This window comes from Chrysemys picta, chromosome 4, assembly GCF_011386835.1.
Source record: "Chrysemys picta bellii isolate R12L10 chromosome 4, ASM1138683v2, whole genome shotgun sequence".
Classification (NCBI taxonomy): domain Eukaryota; kingdom Metazoa; phylum Chordata; order Testudines; family Emydidae; genus Chrysemys; species Chrysemys picta.
In genome coordinates, this window is record NC_088794.1 from 116,078,415 (window position 1) to 116,093,113 (window position 14,699).

The following is a 14,699-nucleotide window of genomic DNA, read 5'->3' on the forward strand; positions in this document are numbered from 1 at the left end:
TCTTTGTTCCTTAGAGCTGCCTTCTGCAGCACAGAGGCTGGGTGGTTGTGTGTAAGGTTTGCGTGCATGGGGTTAATGTTCTTTTCCACATCATGGGGCTCTTCCCCTTTCTCCCGTTCTCCATGACCCTTATTTTACACATAGCTTCACTACGATCGAGCCACAAGAGTGTAACAGAGAAAAAAGATCTGGGTGAAATTGAACCCCCATGGTCACTATGTGTCATTCCCCTGTGTACTGTGCCCTCTCTCCTTCCATTTCCGCTGTGTTCTCCTGTGATAGCCTGGAGCCCTCCTTCCTCCTTTTTGGGCATTGCGTTAATTGTTTGTGGTGTCTGGGATTTTTGGTGGCGTGCGGTGGGAAAGGTCAGCTGTCAGAAGCAGGCCTGTCAGTGGCTGATAAGACGCTTGGGAGATTGGATTTGAATCATTAAGCTCCCTCCCTATAGATGTGGCGTCTGCTTTGCTGCAGGAAAAAAATGACAAGCAGGGGGAGAAAAAGGCCAGGACATGGAGGGAGTGTGTGCAAGAACATGCTGACATCTATGCTCCTGAAGACATACACCATAGAAACACAGACACATGCTGTACCATGCACACACCATAGAAACAGGCATGTACCCCCCCACCCCATAGAAAAACATGCTCTCACTGCATGCATGTGCACCTCTTCACATGCTCTCACTGCGTACACATATGCACCCCTTCACTTGCACATACTGCATACACATGTACTCCCTCTATACACAAGTACGTATGTAATGCATGCTTGTGCACAACTCTCCATGTATGTGTACCCCCTATACCTATACACACATGGTTACCCCAATACAGACTTCTATACTATGCACACACACTGCATGTGCATGTGCTTCTCAAAATACAACTCCCTATAAACCCGTCTTTCTCACACCCACAGACTCTCACATGTTCCCTTTGCATGCTCTTCACTATTTACACACGCCCCAGCACATACCTCCATGTACTCGCTCATATTACACAAACTGGCAAACCTCCTCTACACATGTGCCCGCCCTACACACAGACCTCTAAATCTGCCTCCCTACAGACACATACCATACAACTATATTCCCTATATACACTTCTTACAAACCAGAGCCACTCCTTTTCACTTACATATTTACAACCTACACAGTGGCAAACACACAAATTTCCCCTACATGCTGGAATAAAGATACACACATCAACCCACCCTCTTTACCCTCCATTAGTACTCTCTGCACATTGATACACACGTGGTCACAAACAGAGCAATATACCCTACGTACACCTGCCTCCTTGCACACATTCTACCCATAACAAAATGACCTACAAGTGGCTTTTGATGATTAAGACTTGTAAAGCATTTGAAGATGAAAAGCCCAATGTAAGTGATGTGTTATTGCACATGTGTGTATGCATAGCCATGTACACACACACACGCTTGACGTACACTCTGACACACACAACAGCACCTGCTGTCCCCTATGTAACTGGTTAGCATTTTAAGAAACATTATTAGAATCCTAAAATGCAACAATATACTTTGTAAAAGGATCATTTTGTGGATAATTGTTGAGTCATTATTGTGATTAGTCTCTTAATGTAATTTATTTTCTACTTTAACTTCGTACTGCCAGGACACCCAACAAGCTCTCTGCTCAACAGCAAGAGTGACCCTTCTGGTAGACTGTTTGCTAGGAGCTGGGAATGGGCGATGGGATGGATCACTTGATGATTACCTGTTCTGTTCATTCCCTCTGGGGCACCTGGCATTGGCCACTATCGGAAGACAGGATACTGGACTAGATGGACCTTTGATCTGACCCAGTATGGCCGCTCTTATGTTCTTATGTTAGACTGATGCCATCACAAGTGCATGAGTGTCTAGTTCAATGCTATCTGTCTGAATCTATCTTTCCACTCCTTTTCTTGTGCTTTTCAAGCATAGGGGGCCCAATAGGAATAGGCTTTCCTCCTAGCCCTTCTTCGATCTGCCTCAGTTAGGAATATCCTTTCCCTCATCTCTGTGATTCTCAAAGAAAATCTTCACCTCCATCTGCCTGTGCTGTCAGTGTAGCCCTCCCCCCCACCCAGGCAGTTCTCCAGGGCTGTGTCTACTTTAGTTGTAAGTATCCAAAACAATGGTGGTCCCACCTCTTCCACTGGGAAGATACTGCTTCAGCCTCACAGAGCTCCCAGATATTCAGCCTACATTTTCCTTTTCTTAATTTCAGCCCAGTACTTTTTTTTTTTTTACCAGGGTTAGCAGACACCATTTTATTAGATGAATACTAGAGATCTTACATCTAAATCAAAAACCCAGGTCCAAACAATTTGTGTTGGGGAATATTTGGAATCGGACTCCTGCTCCAGATTCCCTTATCTTTATAATAGGCTGAACTAGGAGAATGGTGGTGGTGTGGGGCTTGGGATTCAGATAGCGATCCTAACTGTGAACTAAGAAAAGCAAACTCCTCTTAGGGTGTTTAACACCCCCCTCAGTCTCTCGTCTCCTCACACCCCATTCTCCTGTAACCCCTAGACTCCTGCTCCCCCAGTGCCCTCACTCTTCCCATCGATCTTTCATCGTGTTTTTGCTGCTCCTCCTAGTCCCCATGTCCTCTTTAGCCCCTTGAACCACATTGTGGCAGCCATTTTGTCTGTAGGAATGGCTTCAACCTCATTGAAGACAGTGGGAGTTGGCAACCATCTTTATTAATGACTGCCTCACTTCCATGTGCAGATAGACTGTAGGGAAATGGTGTCAAGTATCAGAGGGGTAGCCATGTTAGTCTGAATCTGTAAAAAGCAACAGAGGGTCCTGTGGCACCTTTAAGACTAACAGAAGTATTGGGAGCATAAGCTTTCGTGGGTAAGAACCTCACTTCTTCAGATGCAAGTTTACTTAAGTTTACACGAAAGCTTATGCTCCCAGTACTTCTGTTAGTCTTAAAGGTGCCACAGGACCCTCTGTTGCTTTTTGTAGGGAAATGATGGCCATCTTGATGAAGTCAGCCCCACTGACTGTAATAAGAGATGGTAGCCATTTTGAACCAGGGGAACTTTGTGAGTTGGCAGTTTTCATCATGTTTTCACAAGGCAGGTAAAAAACCATCCCAAAATTGCCAGAGTTGCGATAAAATCATGATTGCTAATGTAACATCTCTTTGGTGAAACTGAGTAACTTCATGGATATAAAAGGCATAATTTGAATTTGCGCAATCAAGCAATGGGTTGTAATGATTTATGTAGGCAGCACCTCCATCAATAGGTGGAGCTTTAACTTTATCTTAGTGCTGAGTTGTCTGCTTTGATATGTTGTTTTATCTGATTTAGATTGTAGGGGGGTTGTAGGAAGTTTTATCCATGCCTGTGGAGTTGGAGTTGTTACTAGCAGTGTCTCAATACATCCTTTGATTTCTACCAGGGAGTGTTGCAGTATTGAAGATAGGCAACTGTGAAATGAAGAGTGCAATTCACACACTTACACACATATTCATATCACACTCTGTCTCACACATAGACACACACACACACATTTTCAGCAAGCATAGGAGCATCTTACAATTGTGCACTGTATGCCATGCGCCAGGTGGGCTGATGGGTTGCGTAGCAACCATTAGGTAGAAAGATACCTGCACAATGGGGAGGCTGCTGGGAGAACTGATTCTGGAATCTGATGTTCACAATGCAGCCATATCTTATCCCCCCTGGTCCTGCTACACAATGGGAATAAATATCTACCCACCCTGGATGCTTTGTGCCATTTTGCTTTGCATTTTGCTGAATGCTCCCCTCTCTTGAAGGGTTTTTCTCTGGAGTTAAATCTGATAACTTAAATCATCACATTTTAGAATGATGCAAATGAGGAGAGTAAAAGAATAAGCTGTGAGAAATGCAAAGCCAAAGAAATCTAAAAAACAATTATCCAGGATTGTGATGGGAATTGACCCTTGTGCCATGGCTGTCATGGGGAAGGGTCTTTTAAGGTTTTTATACCACTCCCATCACCATGGTATCTAAACATCAGCTCCTAGGAAGATCAGCAGCAAGTGCCCACCCTTCCTGTGAATACTGCTTGGTATCCCACCCTTCCAAGTGTAAGGGGCAGCATGGTAGAAGGCACAGAGACTTTTGTGCCAAGAGGCAACCAATGAGATATCCAGGCTGGTGACATTGACAGGGCAAAGGAAACACGGGAAGAATAGATAAGAGGCTGGAGAGGCAGAACTGATGGTGCGGACTGGGGCAGAGCAAATATGGGGGTAGAATTGATGTGGGGAGTGGGACAACAGGATTGTTTTGTGGGGTGGGGCAGAACTGAATGCTAGGTGTGAGGATGGCCAGATGTGGGGGTGATGAAATACCCCCCCCCACACACACTTTTTTCAGACTTTTTTAGCATTGCCTCTCTCCAGCCAACAGCCAAAAGCATCTCTCCCCATCTAAAAGGCTTGGAGTTTAATGTTTCTTCACAAATGGGAAACAATGCAAAATCTCACACAGATAACAGCACAATCCTCCATGCTTTGCAAACAATGGAAAATCCACCAGAACAGAGATACCCAGCACACACTCTACTCTGGACAGCTTTCTGGAGCTGTGTGAAATTGCAACCAGCTAATGCCAGGGACTAGTAAAGCTATTAGCTGGCCACTGTAAAGATTGCTTGGAAATTCCCTGCTTTCCACTGAAGATGCATTAATGGCTAATGCCCAGTGGGAATTATTAATAATTACTTAGCACTTTTTATCCAGTGGTCTCAAAGGATTTTACTTTCATTGTTGTTATCTTCATAAAACAGATAGGGACGAGTGGGCTTTTAACAGACAGTGACACCTAGCTTTGCAGGGTAGCGTGTACAGCAGCTGACAAAGAAGGGCAAGGAATGACTAACATTAAGCAATAGGAATTCTTTGGGTGGAACATAATGGCTCCTCCGCATTTATTGGTTAGCAAAGAGGCTTTTCTTGGTGAGATCAGAGCTGCAGCATGCATGCAAAACCAAGTTTAGCACAGAATAGACACTGACTGGTGGATGAGTCTCACCATTAATGTTGGGTCCTAGACTGACAGGTGCTCAGAGCAGAATAAGACATTACAAAAGCATTTCACTTGAGTCTCACTGGGGCCAGTTAAATTATAAAAATAATTGTCATAAATAACAGGTTGTAAATTAGCATCAATTTCGGAGTCTCCTGGTGCATTTTTGTCTGAATTCTTTATGGAAAGTCCATGGGGCAAGGTCTGTGCCTTCCTTTGTGTTGTACAGCATAGAGTACACTGCTACAAATAAAGACTTACCATTCCCAGTTCCTACTAATGTCACATGACTATGTGCCCATGCAGTAGGGTAATATTGTGATGCCTGGAATGAATTTAGGGCCCTTCCCACTGTAAATCATGACACTATGGTTAGAATGTGCTTCCCCTTCAAAATGGTGCAGAGAATAAATTGCCTTTTGAGCTCTGTTTGTGAGGCACAGGGCAGACGGGTGTGAATCTTGACCATCCTGTAAATTTTAGGATGGGATCCCTAATGGGATCTTAGTTTGGGATCATTAATACTCAAATTCTACTCTCAATTTGGAATCAGGATCCAAGATCCACACATGAACTAAAAACAAATAAAAAATAAAAATAAAATTCACATGCCCATGCCTGTTTGAACTAGTTTCAGAGCAGAAAATACCAGATGAATGACTCTGTGCATAGACATGCGTCTGACGAAGTGGGCATTCACCCACGAAAGCTTATGCTCCAATACATCTGTTAGTCTTAAAGGTGCCACGGGACCCTCTGTTGCTTTTTACAGATCCAGACTAACATGGCTACCCCTCTGATTCTGTGCATAGAGTATGGATTGAAGGCTTCATATATCAAAACCATCTGTACAAATAGGGAGTGTAAATGAAACATCTTCCTCGATTTTCTCTGCCCCGTTTTGATGGATCTGCAGTTGATGCCTTAAATTACTGTTCAGATTTTTAATATACCCTTCTCCTTATCCCTTGCACTGATGGCCAGCAGCATTCTGTCTAAGTGACCAGGAGACTGGAAGTGAGACCTATTAATATGCCTTATGTTGAGCTAACAATCACCCCACCTTCCCAGAAAAAGGCCATTAAATGTGTATTCAACGCTTCACAAATCTCTGGCTGTGGGGAAATGACTTAGTCATAACGATTGCATTTGACTCCTGACCTCAGATGCTAGCTATTTGATCAGAATTACCTGCAGGTATATAGAGCGTGTGTCTGACTTGATTGTAACACATTTCCTTCCTTCAGATCAGAAGTGACTAGGCAGAGAAATTACCATAGTAGAGAATGTTAAGCTCTTGGCTCTGACTACTTCAGCAGTGCAATCAATGTCAGTCCTCTATGGCTGGTGTGGCTGTCTATTAACATAAACATGGATGTTCCTTGGTTCTGTGTAAATGTAGGTGTGTGACCTACTCTCAGACATGCTTATGTACACACACAAATGCTCTCACAAGCACAAATAGATATTAATTGCTACCTTCCTTGGCTCTCCCAGAGAGAGCTCAGATTTGTAGGGGTCCATCCTGTGAGCCCCTCTTGCAAGATTATTAAAGGGTCTAGGTTGTATTTCAGACCTCACACTGCAGTGCTATCGCTTGATGACACTGTAGGGCCATTCATAACATGATGTTGCTGCTTCATGACCTGAGGACACAAACATCACCACATGATTATTTCTCAAGGATAGTTGTCACAGGAAATAATGTTTTCTCTTTCGAGTGCTGGTCCATATCTGTGTTCCACTCTGAGGTATACATGCAGTCCATGCGTCTGTGACCGGAGAATTCTTGCAAATAGTGTCCGTCAGACTGCACCTGTGCCCCTACTCTCCTCATGCTTGGCACTGAGGGTATAAGTGGGTAGGAGGTGGAGCGCTGACCAATGTCTCTCCAGTTCGTTCTTACCACCACATGACCTGAGATGGTGTTTGGAGCTTTTCCTTTCTCTTTTTCCTGTAAATATTCAAAGTTGTATATTATTCTTAGTTTTTGGTTATTAGTGTTTTGATAGCTACAGATAGTCAGTGAGAGAATCCCCATCCCGGTGAACCCTCCTGGTCTTCTGGTGCGGGACTTAGATTATACGCAGAATATCGGGCTTCAAAAACTGTGTCTTCTGTCCCTGCTCCATTTGGGTCAGTGACAACAAGCAACACTGCCTCAGAGAAACTCATATCTCCACTCAGTGTAGTATCTGCCATTCTTTTTCCCACAGAACATGGCAGGTGTGAGAACTTTGGCTTTGGAAGCTCCTTATGGAGCGTGCAATGAGGCCCCAGTCACAACCAGCTGGGGAGAGCTCCCTGTACATTGATCAGAGTCAGCAAGGAGTTCATCTCCTAGTACTATGCCTGACCCTGGAGTGGAGAGGGGCAGAGAGAAGGACCCTTTGATTGGGCGTCCTCATGAGAGTAAAAGGCACCCCCACACAAAAACAGATCCTCTCCTAGACTTTCTAAGAGGAGGGAGACTTCATGCCCAAGCCATAAAGGTTTAGGCCATCCAAAGCCACATGAGCAAGTTCAAAAGACTCATAGAGCAAAACTCCTTCGGTAACAGCATCTGCATGGATCTCGACACTGATTGTGGTGCCACCTAAAATGAAGCATCAGGATCTGAAGGACTGGGAGCCTTCAGTACCATAGAAAATCACATTCACTGTCAGTACCATCTTGGCCCCATAAAGAACCACTGTCTACACCTACTTCAATGGTACAGCTGAAAAGATACAACCTTCAAAGGTGCTGGTGACGTATACCAGTTCGGACGATATCTTCGTCCTCCTGGACCCACAATTTTCCTTGTTATCGAGACTGATCCTCACCAGGGAAAGAGATAAATGCCTGTGGGAATATAAGACTCTGGAAAAAAGTCCATCCTTTGTCCTGACTATTAGCTACAATTTCCTCTCAAGGGAACTGTCAGCACTGCTGATGGACCTGGATCCAACCTTTTCATCTTTGGAAGAGTCAGATATTCCTGTGGAACCAGATTCACTTCCACCCAGGGAATTCAGCCCAGACAGGGGATCGAGAATCTCCTGGAACCAGCCTTGGGCACACAAAGAGGCGATAACAACAGACAAGTGGGTGTTGGATATCATCCATTCCAGATATGCCGTCAAGTTTCTCTGTCCACCTTCTTCAAAAACCCCTTCCCCTCTTACGAGAGAATCCTCCTTCAGGAGGTATAGTCTCTTCTCCAATGGGGAGCAATACACCAGGTACCCCCCAACATCGTGGAAAAGGCTCCTGTTCAAAATATTTCCTTGCCCTGAGAAGAAAGGAGACTGAAGATACATTCTCAGCCTGCGTCAGTATTTTTATTCACATGTTGCAATTTTGTATGGTTACATAGGCATCAATAATAAAATTCCTAGAAAAAGAGACATGGTTCACAGCTCTTAATATGAAAGACTTCCACGTTCATGTGGATATTCACCCCCTCACAAATGATTCCTCAGATTTGTGGTGGACTCCCAACACTATTAATACAGGGTGCTCCCATTTTGGGTTAGTTATAGCTCCCAGAGTCTTCAGAGAGATGTTCTTAGCTCAGACAAACCTGCTCCACCATCTTTCTGTACTTGGACTACTGGCTTCTGACTGGCAGGTTTTGCCTCGAAGCCTTAACATCAGCTTCATCGTTGCTTCACCTTTTAGCATCCCTGGAATCTGTATAAATGTGGAGAAGCCTACCCTGACTGCAACACAGTCCATAAATTTATAGGAACGACACCGGATTAAATCAGGGTGAGGGCCTACCTCCCGACCGACAGATTTCACACCATGGACACTCTGATAGATGTAATTACACACAACTCTCATTAGTGAGTTTGACTATTCCTTACTCTTCTGGGGCATATGACGCCATGTACTTACGTGATGCCATTCACAAGACCCCATCTCCTTTACCTGCAAGCTTGTCTCCGAACAGTATATGCACTGAGCAAGCACAGCATGAATACCATAGTGACAATTCCCTCTGAGGGAAAGACCTCTCTGGCATGGTGGAGAGATCCTTGTTGTGTGTGCATGGGAGTTCTCTTTCACACCTGACAAGACAATAATTACAGACATCTCTCCCAGATAGGTTGGAGAGCCTACATGGATGATTACATAGCACAAAACACTTGGACTCCTCGCGAAGAGAGAATACAAATCAATCTTCTGTAACTGAGAGCAGTAGGAGAAGCTTGCAAAGCATCCCTACCATTCATACAATCCCAGCATGTCCTGATAATGTCAAACAACATAATTGCCATTTTTATAGAATAAATCAGGGAGGGGCACTCTCTGTTCCCTCCCATCCTGGTAGTTACCCCCGTTTTATGGAAGAGTCAACTAGACAGGGCACAAGTCATCTTCATTGTCCCCAGATGGCCCAACAGTTCTGGTTTCCAAACCTCCTACCAGTGTTATCCCATCCATCTATTAGCATTTGGACCTTTCTGGATCTCTTGATCCAGAAAAATGGCAGGGTCAGGCATCCCAACCCCAATGTTCTTCATCTCATGGCTTGGTATTTGGATGGGTGTCAAGCCTAGAATGTTCCTGCTCTAAGGCTGTGCAAATCAGTCTTAAAAATAACAGAAAAGTCTCCACCAGAAAATGTCACCTAGCCAAGTGGAAACATTTCTCTGTCTGGGCCCAGCAAAAACATCTCTCTCCAGATACGGTGGAAATATGTTGGACTGTCTTCTTACCGTTAAGATAAGGCAAGCTTTGAACTGCTAGCTATGTGTTCCACGTCTCACCTGTCAATGAAAGTCACCTTCCTCACTGCTGTCACCTCGGCCTGAAGGGTATGTGAACTTAGGGCCTTAGTGAATGATCCAATGTACACAATAAGGATAAAGTCTCACTATGATTACACTCGAAATTAATTCCTAAGATAGTTTTGGAATTTCACATGAACTAGTCCATTCACTTACCTGTGTTTTTCCTGAAGCTTTGGGCCTCAGGTGAGGAGTGAAGACTTCATTCCCTCAGTGTGTGACGAGCATTGGCATTCTCCCATCAGAGAATGAAACAGATCAGGAAGTCACCTAGATTATGTGTTGTCGTAGCAGAATGAGTATGAAGACAAGCTGTATCTCTAGGGGCACATCTACACTGCAGTAAAAGACCCGGGGCACCAAGTCTCAGAGCCTGGGTCAGATGACTTGGGCTCGTGGGGATCAGGCTGCTGATTGTAGTGTAGATGTTGAGGTTTGGGCTGGAGCCCAGGCTCTGAAACCCTGGGTCTCAGTGCCCAGACTCCAGCCTGAGCCCAAACGTCTACACTAAAATTGTTAGCCCCACAGCCCAAGCCCTGTCAGCCTGAGTCAGCTGACCTGGGCCAGCTGTGGCTGTGCTGCGGGTCTTATATTGCAGCGGAGTCATACCCTAAGCGGCTCTCTAGCTGTATTCTACTCTATTATCAGTTCACACAGCTTTCTCCCCCACATGGGGTAAAGGCTCACACCACAAGGGCACAAGCATCCTGAGTAACATCGCTTCCAGAGGTACCACTGCTTGACATTTGCGGGGCAGCTACGTGGAGCTCCATCCACACATTGGTGAGGCTTTACACCTTGGTCCAGGATTCCGCCACTGATGCATCCCTTGGGACAGCAGTTCTGCAAGCAGCTATACCACCTTTCACTATCCGCCTCTCTAAATACTGCTCATCAGACACCCACAGTGGAATACAAATAGTGACCAGCACTTGAAGAAAGGGAAATTAGTTACCTTATTGTAACTGGAATTCTTCAAGATGTGTGGTCCCTATCTGTATTTCACTACTTGCCCTCCCTCCCCTCTGCTTTGGACCATGACAGGATTTGCGGTAGAGAAAAGAAGGGGAGAGACAGTCTGCCCCATCCTTATACTTCTGGTGTGAAGCATGAGGAGAGCAGGGGTGCAGCCGTGGACCCACAGACACTGCTCGTAGGAATTCTCCAGTCTCCTGTGCATGGAGTGCATGCGCACCCCACAGTGGAATACAGATAAGAACCACACATCTAGAAGAACTCCAATTACAATACATTAAGTAACTTCCCTTTCCCTCAGTCTCTTATTAAGGGGATCTGGTGAATCTTTGCTTGGACTAAGTGAGACAAAATGAAGCAGAGAAGTGCTACTAATGTGTCTGTGTGGCAATAGGATGGGCTCCTACCTAATGCAAGAGAAAGGAGACTGACTGCAGTTTGATTGTACCAGCCAGTAATTTCACATTCAGCCTTCCATTTGTGGGTGGGATTCAACAAGATGCCCCTGTACTGATAACGTGAGGAGCCATGGAATGTGGATCAGTCTCCTGAATACCCTGTTTACAATGTGCTACTCACTCTCAGCCATTTTGCAAGCTTCACAACCCACATTTTGTATTGCCCCCCCTACACTTGAGTCAAGTTGTATGGCTGACTCTCCAGTCACATCTGAGCATGTTGGGCTGCACAGGAACATCACTGGATTTGACTGCTTTACTGATGGATGAAAACCAGCAAGAAATCTTTCAATAAAATTGATTCTTAGTTATTAGTCAATGAAAAAACCCTAATGGCTAAAGAACAGTTTGTCAAAAGCAGTTAATTATCCATGTGAAACCATCTAATACAAGCTCACTTCAGCTTTTATATTTTTTTTAAAAAAGCACAAAACTTCCTCCATATTCAACTCTGCTAGTTGATTAAAAGAAGAAGAAAAAGACATTTCTGAGGCACTGCAGGAGACAGGGAATTGGTGGTGTGAAAAAGGCATCCAAGTTGCATGTTGGATTTATATGTTGGCATGTCCTCTAGAGTTGCTATCCATCCAGGTTTTCCCCGGACAGTCCAGTTTTTGGCTTCTGTGTCCAGGTGCCATTTACAGTTGCCGGTGCCTGGTTTTCAACTGGAAAGTCTGGTTGAAAAGGGGACCTGGCAGTGTCTGGTCAGATGTACTGACGGGACACCAAAAGTCCAATCACCGTGGGGTGAGGGGACACTCTGGGTCACTAACCTGCTCCAGCTGGGGCTGCCTCCTACATGCAGGCAGGCTCCTTGTCCGTATGCAGCAGCTCCCGTCCAAGTCCCGGAGCAGAGGGAGCCCAGCTGGGGTGGGAGAAGAAGGTGGAAACAATCCAGTGAGTGATGGGGGAAGGAGGGGAGAAGAGTGAGTGATGTGGATGGGGCCTTTGGGAAAGAGGTGGAGCAGGGGTAGGTCCTTGGGAGGAAGAGGCAGGGCAGGGGTGGGGCTTTGGGGGAAGAGACAGAGCAGGGGGCAGGGCCTTGGGGGTCTGGTTACCAGCAATTAGAAATGCGAGAACCCTAGTTTCCTCTCTGCCGTTCAAATGTTGCCTCCAGTCAACAGAGGAAATGAGTTTGCTGGTCATGCTCTAGTGTACTGTACACACAGGAGATTTTGTTTTTTTGTAAGGAAAGAGAGACTTTGTTGTGTGCTGCCAACAATCCTCCATGCTTTATTTTTGCTCTGCAAAGAGACACATCTGCCTATTAAGGATTCTCTAAGTAGTGTCGTCCAGCAGGCAAAGGTCTGTGCTAAGTACTACAGTTAGAAGTACCTAGAAGAGTTTACCGCTACCCTGTCCATTTCAGATGGGTGTCACTGTTCTGACCTGGATTCCCTCACTGTCAAAGGAGAGAACCTGAGGTAGTGACTCATTTCCTCCCTTCAGTATGTCCCTGGAACAAAGGGACAAATCAACCAGAATTAGATTTGATACCATCTCAGATATACTCCCAACAGTAGTTCAGGCAGGTGTATGACATGGCATTACCAGTATGGTATTTGTCAGTGGCACATTGTTCATTCCTTTTGGAATCTTTTTGGGCAGGTGGTGGTGTGATGGTTACATTGGAGGTCATTCCCTCATGCTTCTGATAAAAATGTAAATTCATTTGTAGCACAGTTGTAAGTCTTAACACTTACCTTCTTCTGGCCATTATTGTGTTACCTTCGAATGTCTTCCATGGAATCAGTGCTGTCTGCAATGGAAGTGGAGCTAATATATTGATTTTAACAGGGATTGAGGATTCTACTAGTGAGTCTGTTGGTAACCACACAACAACAGAGACAACACAGTCCACAGGAACAACAGAAGAACACTAAGAAAGCCATGAGATTTTTGAGTACTTTAATAATGATTTTAATTCTGTTCTTAGCAAGGAAAATACTAACCAGCTCTCTCTCTGTTTCTTCTTTTTCAGCGAGAGATGAAAATGTGGCCACCTTCCGTGGTTCAGAGTACCTTTGCTACGACCTGTCCCAGAACCCCATCCAGAGCAGCAGCGACGAGATCACCCTCTCCTTCAAGACATGGCAACGTAACGGGCTCATTCTCCACACGGGCAAGTCAGCTGATTACGTCAACCTGGCTCTGAAAGACGGTGCAGTCTCCTTGGTCATTAACCTGGGGTCCGGGGCCTTCGAGGCCATTGTGGAGCCTGTCAATGGCAAATTCAATGACAACGCTTGGCATGACGTTAAAGTGACACGCAACCTGCGGCAGGTAATGGTGAAGGAGTGAGAACGCCAGGAAGGCTTCTCTCTAGTGTTATCTGGGCAGACGTGGGGGCAGGTGATAGAGGAATAGGGATGCTTGGTGAAGTACATCAAAGTGTTTTTACCCTCTCAGATGTCTCTCAGTTATCCAATAGACATGAAATACCAGTAGTCAATGGAATGTAGCCCTGTTGTGATATCTCCATTTCCACTTATTAATTTTTGTCTACTTTTTTCCCAGTTTGATTTAATAATAAAACTTGTGATTTGACTTTACTTTCATCTCCCTTTTCCTTTTCTCTTTTTTTCTTTCTTTTTTTTATTATGTCCTTAATTACATTTCAATCTTATCAGTAATATTCTTGTTGCATTTAAATACTGTGGGAACAGAGTGGTTTTTTCCGCAGCTGACACTTTAGTCCCCCACCCTTCGTCTTCTTTATGTTTTGTTAATTGATTTAACCATTGCCATAATGTCATAATTCTAATTCTTAAAGTCCTTGTTTCTTCCTTTACTTTTTTCTTTTCTTTTTGTGTGTGCATTTGTGTGTGTGTGTAGGGGGGGGGGGAGGCGTTATTTTAACTTTGTAGCTTGGAAGTTAATTGGCTGGAATCTTTCCGAATCTCCTTGTTTCTCTGTTCTTTTTTATTTTTTTCTGTTCTGTGATCTATTTTATTGCTTGTGTCTCTGCTAATGAGACTCTTCTGTTGGCTGTGAGGACTGGAAAAATGGAAGGACCAAAAAAGAAAACAAAGACAAAAACCACAAACAAGCCGCATTGGAATGGCTTTATCTGATTCTTGTCACTGTAACTTTACAACTCTACCTGTCACTTTTCTAAGCAGACAGCTCTATCAGGTGATGTCTTCGCTAGTCAGCTAGCCTTAAAATATTGAAAGCTCACTCATGAAATATAAATATGTGTATAAATAGATAAGATAAAATTAAATAACATTGCTCTGAAAGCTGGTGAATAGATCAAGTCACTTAGGCCCATCCACTACATGACAAATGAGGTTTACATTATGGATATAAACTGTTTAGTGTCTTATTGATTGGTAAACACTGTGTAAACAGCTTGCAAACTGCGATTTTAAATCAGTTTACGTAAACAATGTGATCTGTCCATTTGCTTGTTAATGTGAATGTTTACACAAATCCTCATG

The 14,699-nt window shown here is 44.4% G+C and overlaps 1 protein-coding gene across 28 annotated transcripts in view; it reads left to right on the forward strand.

The window, feature by feature from the left end:
- NRXN3 (neurexin 3) overlaps positions 1-14,699 on the forward strand; it is a 1,417,823-nt gene that overhangs the window by 370,412 nt on the left and 1,032,712 nt on the right. For all 28 annotated transcript variants that reach the window (XM_065593434.1, XM_065593444.1, XM_065593437.1 and 25 more), the window contains exon 5: positions 13,238-13,539. In XM_065593434.1, the coding sequence (XP_065449506.1) occupies positions 13,238-13,539 (302 nt within the window). The remainder of the gene's footprint in view (positions 1-13,237; positions 13,540-14,699) is intronic.